Raw genomic sequence first — 20,808 nt, 5'->3', positions numbered from 1 at the left:
GGTGCTAGAGCCATGTGTACGCGTTGTCGTGGCCGTCGGAGGAGCGTTTGAGCCCTGTAGAAGCACAGCTGTCGGGGCTATTGGGACCTTGCTGACATCTCCCTGCTTCCGTAAGGGGCTGAGAGCCACCGTCGTCATGGACGCACGCGGGGAGCCATCATTACTTGTTACCGGGGCAAGCCTGGATGGGACACCAGTCTTGTTCCCCCGTAGCCTGAGCTAGCTAGGGGTAGGGTAATGATGTACCCCTGCGGCGTGGTCGGTCCGAGCCCAAGGTCGAGCGAGGTGGAGACTCCTTCTGAGGCCGAGGCCGGGGTCGGGCAAGGACGCGATTCCTCCCGAGGTCGAGGTTGAGGCCGGGCCCTGGGGTCGGGCGAGGCGGAGACCATCTTTCGAGGTCAAGGTTGAGGCCGAGCCCTGGGGTCGGGCGAGGCGGAGACCACCTTCCGAGGCCGAGGCGGGGGCCAAGCCCTGGGGTCGAGCGAGGCAGAGACTTCCTCCTGAGGCCGAGGCCCAAGGTCGGGCAAGGCAGAGCTTCCTGTGGCGCCTGAGGCTGGACTCAGCTGTTGTCAGCCTCACCCTAGCGGGTGGCACAGCAGTCGGAGAGGGGCGAGTGGCGCTGTTTTCCTGTCAGGTCAGTCAGTGGTAGATCGAAGTGACTGCGGTCACTTTGATCTTGCCGACTGAGGCACGGGTGTCAGGATAAGATGCCAGGCGATCCTTGCATTGAATGCGCCTGCGATACGGTCGGTTGGTGAGACGATTTGGCCAAGGTTGCTTCACTACGAAGCCTGCCCGAGCTGGGCTTCGGGCGAGTCGAGGGTGCGCCCGTTGCTTGAGGAGGCCCTCGGGCGGGGCGTGAATTTGCCTGGGACTACTGTTCTCGCCCGAGGCTGGGCTCGGGCGAGGCGAGATTGCGTCCCTTGAGTAGGCGAAGCCTTGACCTGAATTACGCCCATCAGTCTCTGCAGCTTGTGCTGATGGTGATTACCAGCCGAGTTTAGGAGTGTTGGGGGTACCCGTAATTATGGTACCCGACAGGTAGCAAATGCTTTATTCTTGTTAAAAGAGGTAGAAAATCTAAATTTGCTCCTAAGGCTGTAGAAGGCTTTTCACTAGGATATGATTCAAACACAAGGGCATATAGAGTATTTAACAAGTCCACTGGACTAGTTGAAGTTTCTTGTGACATTGTGTTTGATGAGACTAACGGCTCTCAAGTAGAGCAAGTTGATCTTAATGAGCTAGATGATGAAGAGGCTCCATGCGTCGCGCTAAGGAACATGTCCATTGGGGATGTGTGTCCTAAGGAATCCGGAGAGCCTCCACATGCACAAGATCAACCATCATCTTCCATGCAAGCATCTCCACCAACCCAAGATGAGGATCAAACTCAAGATGATGAAAATGAAGATCAAGAAGAGCCACCTCAAGAGGAGGACAATGATCAAGGGGACTGTTGGGGGCCTTCGGCTTCCGAAGGTCCTCAAAAACATGATTTAACAATGTTTCTGGAGTATAATACATGAACAGGTATCTTCGGACTCGGATCAGAAGCACAAAGAACACGAAGGTTGACACAGAGCCGAAACTATGTGCAGGAGAGCTTCGGCATGACAGCAGAAAAGGAAACCGACTTAAAAAGGAAAAGGCTATTCAGACCTCGATGGGTTACTATAGAGTCATTAGCAAATGTAAAGGGCATGGGTGTAATTTCACATGGGCTGCGTCCCGTGCCTATAAATAGATGAACAGTGCTCCCGTACTGTTCACGCTGACTTGGCATTTGCTTTTGCGTCACGCTTGTACTCTTACCTTCTTTCAAGCCGAAGGTACATTTGTAATTTGATATCATTTCTATTTTTCCTTAATAATAAAATAGAAATGAGTTGAAAATAATACATAATTGTTCATGTTATCTCTTATACTTCATATGATTCCTTCTTCATTATTATATGTTGTGCTGATGAAGGTATGTCCTTCATAACCTTCGTCCGAAAATCATTATATCCCAAGGGAAATAATGTTTCGAAGGACGAAGGATTTTAACGTTTGACATTTTTTGTGTTGCCTTGTTCTTAACTCATAGCATTTGAAAACAAGTCCGCAACATTGGCGCCCACCTCTGGTGAACTCTTTTCGACCATCTTCGGCAAGCATTGACCTTAGTCATGCCACCGAAGAAAGCTTCAGCAATAGGGGCTGCCGCTCTACAGCCGCTGGACCCGAACCAGGAGACCCTTTCTCTTCGAGAGGCCCGAAGCCAGAAGAGGAAGGCCACTAGTCCAACACCCCATAAGGACGAGTTGGACCAAGAAATTAGGAATATGGAGATGCTTCATCAACAAGTACAAAGGAAGGAGAAGATGGCTCGACTAGCCGACCTTCAGAGGCAGATTGACGAAGCTACTGAAGAAGTATGCCATCTCGCTCAAGATGAGCAAGAGCGAAGGCCCCAACATAGGGAGCTTCATCAAGAAGGCTTCTTCAACGAGGATGGATGGTATGAGGATTTCCATCATGGAAATTTTGCTTTTGATGATGCTTCTCCTCTGTCAGCAGAACTGTAGGCTACACCTTGGCCCCCATCTTACAAGCCACCCCAGCTCCCCATGTATGACAGGCACTCAGATCTGAAGCAGTTTCTGATGAGCTACGAAGCAACCATATCTTCATATGGAGGCAACACCGCAGTCATGGCGAAATCTTTTGTCATGGCAGTCAAGAATGTTGCGCAAACCTGGTACTCCTCTCTTCAGCCAGGAACAATCACATCATGGCAGAAGCTGAAGGACATGTTGATCACCAGTTTCCAAGGGTTTTAGACAAAGCCAGTTACCGCTCAAGCTTTATTCCAGTGCACGCAAGATCACGAAGAATACCTCCAGGCGTATGTCCGAAGGTTCTTGCGTCTGAGGGCAGAAGCGCCAACGGTGCCCAATGAAATTGTCATTGAGGCCATGATCAAGGGGCTTCGGCCAGGACCTACGGCCCAATACTTCGCTAGGAAACCCCCTCAGACCCTAGAGAAATTGCTTCAAAAGATGGATGAATACATCCGCGCTGATAATGACTTTCGTCAAAGAAGGGAGGAAGCCTACAGGTTCTCTGAGATGACCAGGGGCTTCGGAGGAAGAATCCACCCAAGGCACGTCAGATCAATCCACTCCTCCAAGAATGACGACAGAGGAAGTCAGCAACAGAGGCCACAATATTCCTCGCAAGCTTCGGGGCAGCAACAAAGCTATCTTCGGCCGCCAGCTCCAAGGGGCAGAGGCGCCAGGGGCTTTGGAGGAAGGTTTGGGGATTAGCCCAGGAAAATTTATTGCTTATTCTATGGTGAGGACAAGGGCCATACTACAAGGATGTGCCATGTCACTATTCAGAAACAGAAGGAAATAGCAGAAGCTGTAGCTCAGCAGAACCAGCCGAAGCAGGTCATGCATACTGCTTCATATCACTCACCTTACATACCAGAGTATGTGGGTAACCATCCTGCAGCTTCTGTTGCTTTGGCTAGTCAGCCACAGGCATCATGGCCACAGCCCCCACCTCCGCCACCACTACAACTGCATATTCACGCGGCCAACAGCCAGAAGGGAGTCAACAGACCCATCAGCAGAGAGACTTCAAGGAGGAGTCCGAAGCTCGCATAGTCAACAGTAATGTGCCAGAGTCGAAGCATATCTACTAAGAGATATCCTACCCCTGAATCAGTTTTTACATTCATTGTCATTCTCTTTCTTACTAAAGAACAGTTGTTGAAAACTCAGTTTTCTTGGCGTTTTCAATTCCTTGTAATAGCTTCGTTTTTGCCATAGTGAAAATATATCTTCTCCACAGACTTACAGAGTTCAAAAAGTCACCGAGGCACAAAAAGTCGTTCCTAAGTCACAAGTATCTTCGAAGCTACAAAAAGTCGTTCTACTGAACGTAGCGTAAGTTTGCCGAAGCTACAAAAGGTTGTTTCTAAGGGAGCACAGTGTAAGTTTTCTACTCAAAAGTCATTCCAAAGGGAATGCAGAGCCAAATACCACCGAAATATAAGGCGAAGCGCGAAAAGTCAACGCGAATACCACCGAAATAGAAGGCGAAGAAGTTCAAAAGATGTTTCTAAGGGAATGCAGAACTTACAGCGAAAAGTCAGCGCTGATACACCGAAAAATAAGCGGTAAAGCCGAAAAATAAACGGCAAAGAGATTGTGTATTCCAATATGGGGATGTGAGTGTGTGCCTTCGACACAAAGTATCATTTTCGCATAGCATAACATCATCACATCATTTTGCATAACATAACATCATACATCATATTGCATCAATGGCACAAGAAGGGGACATAATGTTGACCTTCGGAGAATGCTTCGAAAAAGTGAAATTGTGCTAAGGCATAAAATAAGTTTTGAAGAAATACGGTTTTATTAGCTCTGAAGTGGAGGAGAAAGTCTTTTATTGACGAAGTATTAGTGTTATGGCGACGCTTGGATCATTTTTATAAAGCACTCTGATATCAAGGAAGAAAGTCTATTACTGACGAAGCATTAATGTTTCTGCGACGATTGGAGGATTTCTCACGAAGCATAAAAACTCTTCTTTACGAAGCATGAAAAGAAGGGTAGGTGTTTTTTTCGCCGAAGGCTAAAAACGGTATGTACAATAAAAATTTCATGCATCGCAAAGAAATAGATTACAAAGTCATTTACACATTACATTAAGAACTCATGAGTACCAAATATTACAAGCATAGTCTAGCAAATGTTACATTAATATTTTGGCAATATTTTTACAATATCTATTATTCTTCTCTCAAAACTTTGTCTGCAGCTTCGGTCAGCAGTTGAGTAACGACTTCGTCCATAATGGTTTCAGCCATGCTAATAATTTCTGATGATTCTTTTGCCTCTGCTTCGGCCAGTGGCTTGAAGGGCTCCGGGGGAGGAGATAGTTCGGCTGTGGTAGAAAACATAAATAAGTTCGAAGTCACAAAAATAAAAATAAAGTTAAAAGCTATTAAGCAATACCTATCCGTCTTTTGAGTTCTGTAGCTTTTTCAGCTGCCTTCGTTGCTTCCCTAGCATCGTGAGTATCTTTTTCGCTCTTCTTTATTATTTCGTGAGCCATCCCTCGGCCGCCATTCTCCCATATGTCAGTAAAGAATTTTCCACCAACTAAGCTTGCTTCGGCCGAGGGGTCCTTCGTATCATCAATAGATAAAGTAGCTTCGACTTGGGCCAGAGCTTTCACATGATCGCAACCTGATTTCTCCAAGATAGCCGCAATTCCCCTTGCGCCTGAGAAGGCGCAGGTGTCCCCACGGTCATTTAAAATCTCCTCGAAGGCTTCGGCCTCGCTGCCGATCCATTCAATTGGCCCCTCGGGATCGCCCCGTATGAAGTTGTCTTCACTTGAATATGCGCCAACGTTTGCGAAGCTAGTTTTTATTTTTCTCACACATTCTATGGTTTTTTCATAACATCTTTCTTTCGAAGAGCGAAGTTCTACAACTGTTTTCCCAATAATTTTTCCAGTAATCACTGGCGTCTCGATCAGCTTCGGTAATAGCACATTTTAATTTTGCTTCAGCCAGCTGTTTCTGAAGTTCCTCAATTTCGCATTTCTGGGCTTCAGCCTGGGCTTTGGAAGTAGCTTCGTCTTCTTTTATTTTGTTTACTAATGAGTTTAATATCTTATCTTTTTCAAGACCTTCGTTCCTTAGTTCAATTACTTCGGAACGAAGGTTGTTCAAAGCTATAGTGCATCCTTCATCTCCGGCACTTTTTTGCGCCCTGAGGGCGTTGCTAAGAATGAGGCCCTGCGAAAGGAGGGCGGTATTAAGTATAAGCAAATAAAAATATTTTGTTTTAAAGTACAAAAAGCTCATTCTCGTACCTTTAAACTATTATATGCTAAGCTGTCGGCCAATTCATCTTTTGATAGCACCGAAAGCTTGTCTTCTAGTGTCGGGAATCTGAAGCTTCTGCTCATCTCCCGGCAGACAGAAATCTCCTTGCTCTCTGGGAGACAATACAAGAAATATTCTTCTCCGCTGCCGTTGAATATCAATGCCCCCTTTGGATATTTCAGTTTTCGAGCATAGTATTGGGCTTCTCGCTTTTCTTCTTCAGATAACCTTTTTCCTGAAGCATGTCGTACAAAGTAATCAAGTACTTCGGAAGATGCTTCAGGAGTTGCAGTGGCAGTTTTTTCAGGCAAAATTTGTTCTGTAGCTTCTTTTTCTGTTTCTTTTTCTCCGATTTCCAAGGATTTCTCCTTGGCGGGCTCTGAAGGCCCAGCTTCGGTCTCGACCCAGCTCTTTGCAGCTTCGGCTTCGGTTACTCTTGTCTCAGACTGCGTCTTTGGAGCTTCGGTAGTTTTCCTTGGAGTAGAGCTTGTCTTTATTGTCTCCAGCGCATCTAGTATGTTGACCATTCTTTTCCTCTTAGGGGTCGCTGTAAGACCTTTTTGTGCCTTCGGCACTGTCACTTCTGCCGAAGGGCTTGTAATTTCTGATATCTTTGTTCCTTCGACCCCTATATTATCGTCTTTTGGCTCAGCTAATTTGGCTGAGGATGTCTTCGGCATTGCAGCTAGCTCTTCAATCTTCTGTGTAGGCGCAGGTTCCTTGGCTTCAGTAGCCGAAGAGGTCTCACCACCAAATTCGGGCACTACAGCCGGTTCAATATATCGTGGCCGGTGAGTAAGAACCTTCACCTTTTTCCTCTTCGGTGCGGGCTCGCTTGGAGCAGCTGAAGCAGCATCCTTCCCGGAAGTCGCACTCTTTCTCTTCTGCCCCCGTGGCGGGTAGCGGTAATCAGGGTACATGAACCCAATAGCATTAAAAACTCTATTTAGCCTTTTCTTCTTCTGGCTTCCGAAGGCCGCAGATAACGCGTTATCTTCCGCTTTGGAGTACGGCCCAAGCAGTTCATCACTTGTAGCTTCGATGCACTTCAGCCAGTCATCGTCTGGTTCGATAAATTGGTCTCCAAACCTGAAGGTATATTTCAGTCGAACCAAACCACCTTCATTGGGGTTGCTAATGGTTTCTTTTGGCATATCCCAGTTGACTACCAATGGCCATATCATGTTGGCCACGTGCTCTTGGACTAAGTCCCTTGTATCGATGAAAGAACAAACTATGCCAAAGGCCCTTCGGCATTCTTCAGCCGCTTCATCAATCTCTACCTTCGGTTTCCGAAGGCCGAAGCGGGACCAGATGGGCCGCATGATGATCTCTTTAATATCTTCTCTCACCCTTAAATCATTTTTCACATAGAATCATTCTTTCATCCAGTCTTCAGGCCACCTCTTCCGAAAGGTTGGCACCGGGCAGATTGAGCCTGAACGAGCGACGAAGCTGTAGCAACCAAAATTGTTGTGATACTGCTCCTTACCCCAGGGCTTCATCTCATATAAAAGTTCGTGCATACTGCAGAAACCTTTTGCACTTGGTTCCAAACCTTGACTCCTCACAGCCCATATGAAGATTCCCATTCTTATGATGGCTTCGGGAGTAATCTGGTGAAGAAAAATCTGGTATATCTTTAAAACTTCAACCACAAAACTACTTAGGGGGAACGAAAGCCCGGCCTTGAAGAAGCTTCGGTAAATTACGATTTCATTCTCTTCAGGAGCAGGGACAGTCCTGTCTCTGTTGTCAGCCCTCACGATGGATATGTCTCGGAAATACCTTCCTCTCATGTTATCAAGATGACTTTGCTTGATAGTCGATTTTCCGAAGACTGCGTGACTTGGTTGCCACGGCCGATCTTCGGAGTCTTCGCCCCCACTTTCCGCATCATAACTATCGCTGTCATCGGTATCTTTAGATAAGCCTTCTAGAATTTCTTTTGTAATCTTTTCTGTGTTGGTCTTTGCAATTGACTCGATGAATCCGGTGGTTTTTTCCTTAAGAAGCTTCTCCTCCTCGCTCAACATCGTTTCAGCAACAGCTTTCTTATCTTGAGACATCTTCTCTTCAGAAAATGGTGAAAATGTGCTCTTAAAGCCGAAGCTTAGAAAATCTAAAAAGCCAAGCAAACGTTGGTAGGCAAGAGCTAAAAATTGAGCAAGCAGAGCAGATGGCAAAAAGCGTGCCAAATGAGCTCGTGGTGTGCCCTTATTTATACGCCTAGTGCGTTGCAAGCTGGAGGGCCCCGCTTGTCATTGACTGTTGCTATTCTAGCAAAGGGAAGGTGTTTTTTCGAACCTTCGGCTTAGGGCCTTTGTCCATATCGCAATCTAAATTTATCATTCTAACAAATTAATATATCGAGGGGCTACTGTTGGGGGCCTTTGGCTTCCGAAGGTCCTCAAAAACATGATTTAACAATGTTTCTGGAGTATAATACATGAATAGGTATCTTCAGACTCGGATCAGAAGCACAAAGAACACGAAGGTTGGCGCAGAGCCGAAACTATGTGCAGGAGAGCTTCGACATGACAGCAGAAAAGGAAACCGACTTAAAAAGGAAAAGGCTATTCAGACCTCGATGGGTTACTATAGAGTCATTAGCAAATGTAAAGGGCATGGGTGTAATTTCACATGGGCTGCGTCTCGTGCCTATAAAGCCATGGAAATAATGTTTCGAAGGACGAAGGATTTTAACGTTTGACATTTTTTGTGTTGCCTTGTTCTTAACTCATAGCATTTGAGAACAAGTCCGCAACAGGGGAGATGCTAATGATCAAGACAAGGAAGATGATCAGGGTCCAAGACCGCCTCACCCAAGAGTCCACCAAGCGATACAACGAGATCACCCCGTGAACTCCATTCTCGGTGACATTCATAAGGGGGTAACCACTCGATCTCGTGTCGCTCTTTTTTGTGAACATTACTCTTTTGTGTCTTCTATTGAGCCATACAGGGTGGAAGACGCATTAAGGGATTCAGATTGGGTGTTGGCAATGCAAGAGGAACTCAACAACTTCACAAGAAATGAGGTATGGCATCTTGTTCCACGTCCTAATCAAAATGTTGTAGGAACCAAATGGGTCTTCCACAACAAGCAAGATGAGCATGGTGTGGTGACAAGGAACAAAGCCCGACTTGTGGCCAAGGGATATTCACAAGTCGAAAGTTTGGATTTCGGTGAAACCTATGCACCTGTAGTTAGGCTTGAGTCAATTCGTACATTACTTGCCTATGCTACTTACCATGGCTTTAAGCTCTATCAAATGGACGTGAAAAGTGCCTTTCTCAATGGACCAATCAAGGAAGAGGTCTATGTTGAGCAACCTCCCGGCTTTGAAGATAGTGAGTACCCTAATCATGTTTACAAACTCTCTAAGACGCTTTATGGGCTCAAGCAAGCCCCAAGAGCATGGTGTGAATGCCTAAGAGATTTTCTTATCACTAATGGCTTCAAAGTCGGCAAAGTCGATCCTACTCTCTTTACTTAAACTATTGCAAATGATTTGTTTGTATGCCAAATTTACGTTGATGATATCATATTTGGGTCTACTAACAAATCTACTTGTGAAGAGTTTAGTAGGATTATGATTCAAAAATTCGAGATGTCTATGATGGGGGAGTTGAAGTATTTCTTAGGATTTCAAGTGAAGCAATTCCAGGAGGGCACCTTCATCAGCCAAACCAAGTATATTCAAGACATACTCTCCAAGTTTGGAATGAAGGATGCCAAGCCCATCAAGACACCCATGGAAACCAATGGTCATCTCGACCTCGACACGGGAGTGTATTTCATGCTAAGTCATAGATTGAAAGGAAAATGGAGTCTTCGGCGAAGACAAGGCTTCCACTCCACTCTATCGGTATTATTTACCCTTCGCCGTCACTCCGCATCGCTCTCCAACTTTGGTATAATCTTCACTCATATTCATTTGTACCATTGGGGAGAAAGTAAAAAGGGCTCTAAAGACTCCGTTTTTTGGCGATTAATGCCAAAGGGGGAGAGAGTATTAGCCCAAAGCAAAAGGACCACACCACGCCAATTTCAAAATTTTTCGAAACAAAGTTTTTAATGTTTTCAATTGGTATCTTATTCCTCTAAGAAATTCTATCTCATTTGGTATCTATATTTTAAGGAGGAGTTTTTCAAAATTGGTATCTAAAATATTTGATCTTCTTTCAATTAATAAAATCCTCTTGAACACTAAGAGGAGAATTTCATTTAGGGAGAGTTTTGTTTAGTCAAAGGAAAAGCATTTGAAACAGGGGGAGAGAATTTCAAATCTTGAAAATGCTTCTCGAAATCTTATTCATATACCTTTGACTATTTGCAAAAAGACTCTGAAAATGAATTTCCAAAAACATTTGCAAAAACGAAACAAGTGGTGCAAGTGTGGTCCAAAATGTTAAAAGGAAGAAAGCAATCCATGCATATCTTATGAAAGTATAAATTGGTTTAATTCCAAGCAACCTTTGCACTTACCTTATGCAAACTAGTTCAATTCTGCACTTATATAATTGCTTTGGTTTGTGTTGGCATCAATCACTAAAAAGGGGGAGATTGAAAGGGAAATAGGGTCAAACCTTTTCCTAAATGATTTTGGTGGTTGAATTGCCCAACACAAATAATTGGACTAACTAGTTTGCTCTAGATTATAAGTTCTACAGGTGCCAAAGGTTCAACACAAACCAATAAAAAGTCCAAGATAGGGTTCAAAGAGAAAGGAGCAAAAGAAACCTAAGGCTGCCATGGTCTGGCGCACCGGACTGTCCGGTGTGCCACCGAACAGTGTCTGGTGCACCACCGGATAGTGTCAGGTGCACCAGGGAGATCAACTCTGAACTGCTCAGCTTTGGGTTTTTGGAGAGCCACTCCGCTATAATTCACCGGACTGTCCAGTGTGCCATGCGGAGCAACGGCTACTGCGCCAATGGTCGTCTGCAAAAGTGAACAGTGAACGTGAATAGTGCGCGAACAGCGCGTGCAGAGTCAGAGCAGCGCCAGAAGGCGCACCGGACAGTGAACAGTGACTGTCCGGTGCGGCACCAGACTGTCCGGTGCCCCCAATCTGTCAGAGCTCCAACGGTCGAACCCTAACGGTTGGGTGACGTGGCTGGCGCACCGGACTGTCCGGTGCGCCCATCGACAGACAGCCTACCCAACGACCATTTTGGTGGTTGGGGCTATAAATACCCCCAACCACCACCACTTCAAGGCATCCAAGTTTGCAACCATTGCATTCAATACAAGAGCTCTAGACTTCACTCCAAGACACAAACAAAAGATCAAATCCTCTCCCGAGTCCAAGATCACTCCAAACAATTAGTGACTAGTGAGAGAGAGATATTTGTGTTCATTTGAGTTCTTGTCACTTGGATCGCTTTTCTTCTTCCTCCATTCTTGTTCTCAAGCAACTTGTAATCAAGCAAGAGACACCAAGTTGTGGTGGTCCTTGTAAGGGGTCTAAGTGACCCGTTGATTAAGGAGAAAAGCTCACTCGGTCTAGGTGACCGTTTGAGAGAGGGAAATGGTTGAAAGAGACTCGGTCTTTGTGACCACCTCAACGGGGAGTAGGTTTGCAAGAACCGAACCTCGGTAAAACAAATCACCGTGTCATCCGCTTCATTTGCTTGTGATTTGTTTTTCGCCCTCTCTTTCGGACTCGACTTTATTTCTAACGCTAACCCCGGCTTGTAGTTGTGCTTAAAGTTTATAAATTTCAGATTTGCCTATTCACCCCCCTCTAGGCGACTTTCAATATGGTATGCCGATGAACTCATATCTAGGGCAAATACCACCACCGTCGTCCCTGCTTGGCAGATCGGTGCCCCTGGACATGGTCGGACCATCCGAGATTTTGCCCAAATAGTCCGTCCCTTACGCAGACCGTCCCTCTTTCCCTGTCGGATAGTCTGGGACCACACTAGGGCTACCGCGTGGCACCCCAATAATAGCGAACACAACCGGCCAGTTCGGATGCACCACCGTACAGACTGAATACGCATACGCAGAACCTATTGTCGCACACTACGCACCAAATTATTACACACCACAACAGCAGTACGTTCCGCCCCCTACATATTTAAACCACATCATGCCATACGATCACAGGCCGATCAACATTATCGATCGGTCACGGCAAGGTGGTCGACATAACAATGCCCGACCGAATGAACCCCATAACCTAGGGTCCGGTGGTTTGCCACCGGGTGCGATGGAGAAAATTAGGGAAGAGATGGCTGAACTATTTCGAGATAGGCTCGGAGTTAGTGTAGGTAGAGTGGGGCAGTCATATCAGAAGCCATATGATCACCGGTTTGACATTGTCACATATCCACAAGGGGCAAGGATACCGGAGTTTTCTAAATTTTCTGGTGAAAATGGGAGAAGCACACACAAACATATAGGCCAATTCCTAGCACACCTAGGCGAATTGGCCGATGGGGAAGCATTTCGTGTTCGTTTATTTTCTTTATCCCTTACTGGTACCGCTTTTGCATGGTACGCCGTCTGCCTCCTAATTCCATTAATTCCTGGAATGATCTAGAGAGTAAATTTCATGAGCATTTCTTTTCCGGGGAATATGAATTAGGGCTAGCTGATTTAGCTTCAGTCCAACAGGGACACGAAGAATTGGTTAACGATTATATCCGGAGGTTCCGGGACACTCGAAACCGATACTTTCGGATCCATGTCACGGACAAAGAGCTAGCAGGGCTGGCTTTTAATGGGTTGCTATCCTACTTAAGAGACAAATTAGATGGGACCTAGTTCTTTTCAATAGCTCAGCTACATCAGCGGGCTTTAGCCTATGAAAGCCGATTTAAAGAGACATCAAAATCGGCTGCACGTACTATACATCTAGTAGAGCGTGATAATTCAGATGATGAATCCACATATGTATATACCGCTGAGTTTGTTTGGCCAACAAAGGCCAAATCTTCTGCATGTTCTTCCTTACAGCCAGTTCAAAAGAATCAGCAAGAAGAGATTAAATTTACCTTTAATGTTGCCAAATGTGATAGGATATTTGACGAACTACTAAAAATGGCTATATTAAATTAACTCATACTATTCCTCCTATGGAATAATTAAAGAGGCGTGCTTATTGTAAGTGGCATAATTCTTTTTCCCATGCCACCAATGATTGTAATGTTTTTAGTCGACAGATACAATCGGTCATAAATGAGGGTCGGTTGGCTTTTCAGGAGATGCAAGTGGACACACATCCTTTTCCTGTCAATATCATAGAACCCACATGCAAAAAGGTCTTGGTTTGACCCGAAGTGGCTATAAAGGCAAAGGCGAAAACATCGTCATTTACGATCCTCACACGTCAAATATATCACAAGAAGAGATTGCTCGGAAGGCTCCGGACAAGAAGACTAGCAAGTCCGGAGGTGCCGGGGGGGCAGACTCAATTGAGGAGCCAAGCACGACAACCTGACCCAAGCATCGCGGACGGTCCGACACCTACGTGCGGACGGTCTGGTGCTCAGACAGACGGTCCGGCTGACTCAACCAGACAATCCGCCCATGGCCAGAGGCGTCAGCGTCCACACAAAGCAAAGAAAGAGACGCAAGGGCAAAGCCAACATGACGCACATGGTTGGCTGGTAAAACCCGGCCCTACATTTGATCGATTGCTAGCCAAATATGCTAGCAAGAAGGATGTTCTATGCGATCGGCCAACAAAGAAACCCCTGTGTCACACCCGGTTTTGAAGGTAAACCGAATGCGAACCATGTACGTGCCAGGATCAGTAATTCACGTACACGGCGATTACATAAATGACTCATCATAGCACAATGCTTCGAATTACAATAAAGAGTAAGTAATAATATTACAGACTGGAGCCATTTACATAATATAAATCAAAGTACACAGAATCGAAACGTAGCCAACGTAAACAACCCACCACAGGCAGCTGACTGGGGGAGGTCGCTAGCCTAATCCTCGGACTCGTCGAAGACCTGGAACTCCTGGAGATCCGCCTCGACACCTTCTTTACCTGAGCATAGATTGCACCAAAGGCAACCTGGTGTTTTGTGAAAGCAAGGGTGAGTACACATCAACGTACTCAGCAAATGTCCTGTTTGGCTGAGGTGGACTAGCTTTATGTGGAGTTAAGCTCAAGCAGTTGCTTTTAGTTGGTCAGGTATTTATTATTAGTGGAAGCCAAGTTTTAGTAATAGCCAACCCGTGTACAGCTTCCTCCTCGAGGAACATCATGATCATCATCGAACCAAAAACATTAATAGAACCATTGGGTCTCAAACCAGTTGTATCTCTAATCAAAGAGGATCCCAAGGCCGCTCATAACCGTGAGCACGGCTGATATACCAGTTTCACTACCCTCTGCAGAGGTCGCACACTTTACCCATGAGCCGTGATTCCCTCTCTAGCCCGGGCTTGCAAGACCCTTATTCACTCCCAAGGTGAATGGCCAGGGATTCACTACGAAGCCTTTACAAAGATTCCCTAGAGGTCATAGCTGCCCGTTAGGTTTCTCCAGTTTGATAAACACAGTACCTCTCCCCGCAGGAGGGCGACTAAAAAGCAAAACGAAAGAACCTCGGCACCCAGCCTCGGTAGAGCAAGCACTGTGCCTGGACCCCATTGACGGCACGACGGCGAAGCAACTACACTTCTAGTTCCTCTAATTAATTAGCTAAGGGCACCCCATTCCACCCTCATGGTTGCACTGTTATCCCGGGTGGTCTCTCAACGAACAGGTCCTTGCAGAGAGGTACTTAGGAAACAGCCTGAGCCCCCTAGAGTATCACAAGATCATCAACATAATCAGGATAACAGTATCGTATCATAAATAGTCACATCATGTTCATTGATTAAGTTAAGGCAATAGCAAAATGCTAACCATAATAACCCAAAAGGTAAGCAAGGACAAGGTAAATACAAAGCTAGTCAATCCTTAGGTTGATCATGGTATGCGGGTTGATGAATTATAAAGTAAATGGGACATAATAGGTCAAAGGACACTTGCCTTCACTAAACAGATGCTCAGGGTCTTCAACCTCGTGGAACTCGAAGAGCCAGATCACTTGGTCGCCAACGCTTGATCGTCGATTCCTCGAAGCTTGGAAACAAATCGCGATCTAGTTGCAACGCGAAGCAAAGACAAACAGGCACAAGCAAACAAACATGTATGCATAAGAACATTACACCATTCAAAGAAAAACATAATAAAACATGCAAAATGAAATAGAACGCGTTGCTACGGTCACACGAGGAAAAAGAAACGCGACAGTCGAAGCTACGGTCGAGAACTTATCGCATTTACACTAAACGAATATAAAATAGGACATTTAATTCGGTGTTATCGAATATAAATTATAACTACTATTTAATTAGAGCGATAGATTCTAGGCGAGGCGAATTTACAATGCGCGAAACAACACGACATAGACGACGTGCGGACACGCGCGACATAGCACGCTGACGACACACAAAGCAGTGCGCGCGACGAGCGCGAACGACGTGCGAACCAGCACACCACCACGTGCGGAACAGCACGCGTGACAAACGAGGAAAACTAAATAGGTGACGTGTTTATACCAAACAAATATTAGATAATTAAAAAGCAGTTATGTTAATATTGGTCATGTTAATATTTATTATAGAAGCGCAGTTGAACACTACATATTTAATCTAATTGAAATATTAATCTAATAAATATTAGTCGAGCGAACCTTAAGTTAATTATCTAAAATATGTGACATGACGAATTAACGTTATTAACATGAGTGTTCATAAGCGAAAACAATTTATTATTACGTGCAGACGTCGCGCGACACATGTGATCGACACGCGAACCAGACGCGCGGCACGAACGCGTGAAGGAATGACGACGATGCGCAAACAGCACGTGAACGACACGTGAACACGCACGCGACAACGTGCAAGCAATGCGATAGTGCGCGACACAGCACGATGACGCGCAAACAATGTCGGGCGCGAACAACAACAAACAAATAATTAACGAGAAGTATTTAAGCTGGTATTAATCATGTTAATTAATATTTATATTTATAAAAGCACGAGTTAAAACTATAGAGTCATTCTAATTGAATTGTTATTTTAATTAACCAACAACTAAACAATAATTGACTAATTAGCGCGAGCGACAAAAACGAAAATAATTAAATAACATGCGGACAGCACGCGAGACACCCGCGATCGACAATAGACGATTCACGCGGCAACACATTTATACTAACCAGTATTAATTCAAAAACATTGGATCAAGCGTAATCATAATAAAGGTATTTATAAAGCGTAAATTAAAACTATAGATTTGTTTATCGCTATTTAATAAATAGTGTATCCAGGGTGACATGGCATAATTTTATTGGCTGGAGGATGTCCACACCTATGGCCACAAGATCTTAGCAGCAGAAAATCCATAGATGATGAGGGGCATTTTCTCTATTGGATGGATGCATGTAGGGATTAGTGGTGCACGAGGAGGCTTGTCTCATCCAAGATTTGGAGAACGATTAGGAGTGGAGTTCCTTACCTACTGTGCTAGCCACATGAAGAAGCTGGAGGGTGCAGGAATAATCACATGACGAGAGATTACATGAAAGGATTTTGGAGGGCTTCGAGCAGGCCTGGTACGCCGCACATGGGATATGGCCGCTCGGGTATGCTGGACGAGAGGGAGATGGCCGCCTGCAGGTAGGACCGTGGGATTAGGCGCTGGGGATTTAGCCTCTAGGTGCCGACCACCATGGGAGGAGAGAGGATGGGAGACTTTGTACCTTGGCGATTGCGTGGACATCAGGAACGGACGCCGGAGGACTTCCAGGGACGATCGTCGCGAGGCTTCGCTGGGTCGGCATCGCAGAGCACGCGCGTGGGTGCCTGGGGCTAGGCTCGAATTGGAGTCGTCGGTTTCCTCGAGACGAGCGATATCCCGGCATGCGAACAGGACGGGTGACGGCTGTTGCGTGAGAGGTGGAACGTGGCTGCGCGGAGCCACGATCGCTGGCTTGCTGCAGATGAGCGCGCCCAGGAAAAGGCCAAGCAGGCCGCGCGCCCAGGAAAAGGCCAAGTGGGCCGGGGGATCTGCTGCTGGCGCTGGGCCGCAGGGAAAAGAAAATGCTGAGCGAGCCAAAAAGAGGGGAAAGCGTGTTGGGCCTGCGGGGGGGGGGGGGGAACGCCACCTGGGCCGAGGTGAGGGCAGCGTGGCGCGCTGGGCTACAGGACACGAAGTGGGCCGCGGGCAGGCCGAGGAGGGCGCTGGCCGAGCTGGGCCGCACGAGTGCGCTGTGCGCGCGGGAGCTCAAGCAGGCTGGGCGCTGGCGTGGGCCGCACACACGCGAGGCCAAGCGCAGCCGAGGTCGAGCTGGGCCGCAGACGAGGCAGGCCGGCGCGGGAGCGCCGGGGAAGAATTTGGGCCGCGAGCGGGCTGAAAGGGAGAGGGGGTTGATTTCCCTTTTATTTATTTCTTTTCTTTTGTTCCTTTTTTCTAAATATACATATTAGAATATTCTGAAAATATAATAAATTATAAATAATAAAAAAAACAATTTCAAAAGAATAATTAGGGTAAATCCTATTTATTTAAATAAACTGGGTTTTTATAAAAATAAATCGAATACAAATAAACCTTTGGAAATTAATTAACAAACAAAAGTCATGCTCTAAAAATAAATGCATTAACCGTTGATTAAAGTTTTATATTACTCAAAGGCTAATTTTTTCACAACATTATTTTCTTTTAAAAAAAACTCTCTACTCTAATGGATTTAACAACCAAAATTGATTTGCTTTTAACCAATGGAAAAAATAGAAAAGAAGATGATAAAGAGAGGGTAACACCTGAATTTGGTGAATATTCGAAAAGAAATTTTATACCCCCAAATTCAGGGTGTTACAAATCTAACCCCCTTAACAGAATCTCGCCCTCGAGATTCAAGAAGAGGCTAGCAGGAAAAAGAGATTCGTTCATTGGTTGATCACAACTTTCTTGGGTTGACTTTGACTCTGCAAACTTAACTTGGGGATTGGTTTGCTTTGACTTTCAGATGCTTGAGACCGATCGATGTAATTCTTGAGGATCTCTTGGACCTGTGGGTTAGGACCCACACACGCTTCCGATGCGCCACTTTGATCTTGCTGGCTGATGTTGATCGCATTGTCTTCATTGGGGTTAGCGGCTAACCCCCTTAACAGGAGCGTTGATATGCACTTGGTGAAGATGCTGCCGACTCTGATCTTGACGGATTTGGATGAGTTGGAGGTTGCCAAATGGACAGGTGCAAGAGGAAAGAATAGAGAGAAAAGGTAAGTATAGACGGATTAGAGAGAGCAGGGGAGAGAACCCAACTACCTAAATATATGACACTCACCTAGCAAACTGATGCCATTGCGGACCAAGGGCCACAACACATCAACACTCATTCCAAAGAAGCAAATCAGTCATAGCAGAAGGACAACCATCATGAGCACACAACAACAAACATCTCGTGCTACACGTCCTTTTTAATTAAATGGTGGTCTTTCCTTAAAAAGGGATACTACTCTAAGGCCAACAAAAGGCAAGGGGAATAATAAGACATGGAGGGTAGGGGCCAGAGCATAATAAAGGATGGAGCAAAAGCAAGGATTGTAACCGACAAGGGAGAGAATGCAACCAAGGTCAGGATAGGTAAAACACCATTCTCAAATCGAGATGGAAAAGATGATATTTCAAAAGGTAGGCGTAAGATAACATCATGGAAAGATCTAGAGATTACAAAGGTAAGGGAGGTGAAAGGCAAAAACACCAAAAGATAGAGTTAGGACAAGACTTGCAACGCGACAGAGGAAAAAAAAGGGAACGAACAAGAGCGGGATAGGTAAGACATCACTCTTGAAATAAAATGGGAGAGGAGGCTTTAAAATGCAGGTGCAAGATAAGCATCATGGTAAAGATCAAGGGATGACAAGGGTTAAGATGATAACAGACAAACACACAACAAAGGATGTATTTTAGGCAAAGCTTGCAAGGCGTCGAAGAAGGGGGAGCAGTCAATGATGAAATAGATGAAGCATTATCCTCGAACAGGGATGGAAAAAAAAGAGGCTTCAAAGGATAGGTTCAAGGTTAGCGTGAAGGTAAGGGCATAGATATCACGAGGGTTTAAAGGTGATAACAGACAAGGATGTAGGAGAGGAGGTAAATCGGCATAAGAACTAATGATATAAGTACCATAAAGGATGGAGTTAAGATAGGACCTATAAATGGAAAAGGACAGGATACGTCCAAAGGCCAGATAAGTAAACTGCCACTCTCCAATTGAGGTGGAAGAGAGGAGATTTTTAAAGAGCCAAAATCAAGATGAGTATCAAGGCAAGATCGATGGATGACAAGGAGATGGTGATAGCAAATAAAACACACAACAAAGGATGGAATTAAGACAAAACCTGTAAGGCAACAAGGAGTGAAAGAAACCAAGGGAGAGATAGGTAACTCACAGCCTCAAACTGGATGGAATGAAAGGGGAGACTTTTAAAGGATAAGCTCGAGGTAGGCATTTAGGTAGAAGACATAAATATCGCAAGGGTCAAAGGCGATAACTGATAAGGGTATAAGAGAAAAGATGAAGGCATAGAAGAGCCAGTGGTATGAGTACAACGAAGAATGGAGTTAAGATAAGACTCACACCTAGCAAAGACGAGGTTCCGACCAAGGGCGGGATAAGTAAAACACTTCCCTCGAATTGAGATGAGAGAGGGAATTTTAAATAACAGATATAAGATAGTCATCAAGGTAAGATGGAGAGACAACGAAGGTGAAGGTAGTAACATGCAACAAAGGATGGAGTCGAAAACTTGCAAGCGACAAGGAAGAGAATACGACCAAGGGCAAATAGGTAAAATACAACTATAAGATTGAGACGGAGGAGAAAAGGGTTTTTTTAGGACAGGTATAATATAAGCATCAAGGTAAGATATAGAGGTGACAAGGGTAAAGAAGATAATCGTGAAAAGCATAACCAAGGATAGAGTTAGGGCAAGACTCGCGAAGTGGCGAAGTGGAGAGAATAATCAAGGGTAAGATAGGTATGGTTCCATCAGAAGGGTTGAAATAAAAAATCCATTACCGAAAGAAGTTACAAGGAATTAACGAGGTCACCAAGGATGTGCAAAATAAAATGACCGCTCATGGATCATTAAGAAACAAGGGTGGTCAAGGGCATGTAGAATGAAATATTTTAAACAGGCCTTGGGACATAAAGGTAAGCATAAAAATATGAGAGTATGAAAGATTTCAAGGAGATGAGCATACCAATACCAAGAGATAAGAAATTGTCGAAAGATAGCGACTTAACAACAGAAGAGGAAAGGGTCTCAAAAGACAGAAAGGTCATGGGCATATAAACTAAAATGTCTAAGTAGACGGTAGAAATTTATAGGCAGGTATTTGAAACAAGAGTATTAAAGGGATACAAGCATGTCAACACCAAAGGACTAGAGTTCGCCTGATGGTAGCAATTTAACGACGAAAGAGGAAAGAATCCAAAAAGACAAGAAGGTTATGGTCAGGGGGCATCTACAAGGATGTCACAAGCACAAGAGTGAGATTAGATCTAATAGGTTGAGAAAAGTATAGACCATACTAGAATAAAATACTTTTTGGCAAGGGGGGCATATAGGAGCACAACATAGAATTAGTCGAGGTGACTAATATTTTGAAGCGGAATCAAGGATGAGGTGAAGTAATAATCAAATAGTCCTTAAAATGGCCAGTGCTACTCTAGGATAGCGGTCCTACAGTCAGCAAGGCTTTGATACCACTTATGTCACACCCGGTTTTGAAGGTAAACCGAATGCGAACCATGTACGTGCCAGGATCAGTAATTCACGTACACGGCGATTACATAAATGACTC

The 20,808-nt window shown here is 45.1% G+C and overlaps 1 protein-coding gene across 2 annotated transcripts; it reads right to left on the bottom strand.

The window, feature by feature from the left end:
* Window positions 1-13,699: 13,699 nt before the first annotated feature.
* LOC103647265 (uncharacterized) lies at window positions 13,700-16,923 on the bottom strand. 2 transcript variants are annotated; one of them, XR_562738.4, is made up of 3 exons: window positions 16,691-16,923; window positions 16,447-16,601; window positions 13,700-15,025 (listed from the first exon to the last, which is right to left on the bottom strand). XR_562738.4 is itself a non-coding variant. In XM_008671818.4 (3 exons), exons 1-3 carry the CDS (start codon window positions 16,850-16,852, stop codon window positions 14,968-14,970), a joined length of 312 nt encoding a protein of 103 aa, XP_008670040.1. In that variant the 5' UTR covers window positions 16,853-16,923; the 3' UTR covers window positions 14,731-14,967. The 2 variants fall into 2 exon arrangements, 1 of the variants encoding a protein (XP_008670040.1); XM_008671818.4 differs by having other exon boundaries at window positions 14,731-15,025; window positions 16,510-16,601.
* Between the last annotated feature and the right edge of the window lie 3,885 nt (window positions 16,924-20,808).

The sequence above is a fragment of the Zea mays genome, chromosome 2, assembly GCF_902167145.1.
Source record: "Zea mays cultivar B73 chromosome 2, Zm-B73-REFERENCE-NAM-5.0, whole genome shotgun sequence".
NCBI lineage: Eukaryota > Viridiplantae > Streptophyta > Magnoliopsida > Poales > Poaceae > Zea > Zea mays.
This window is presented reverse-complemented; position numbering and strand designations above follow the sequence as displayed.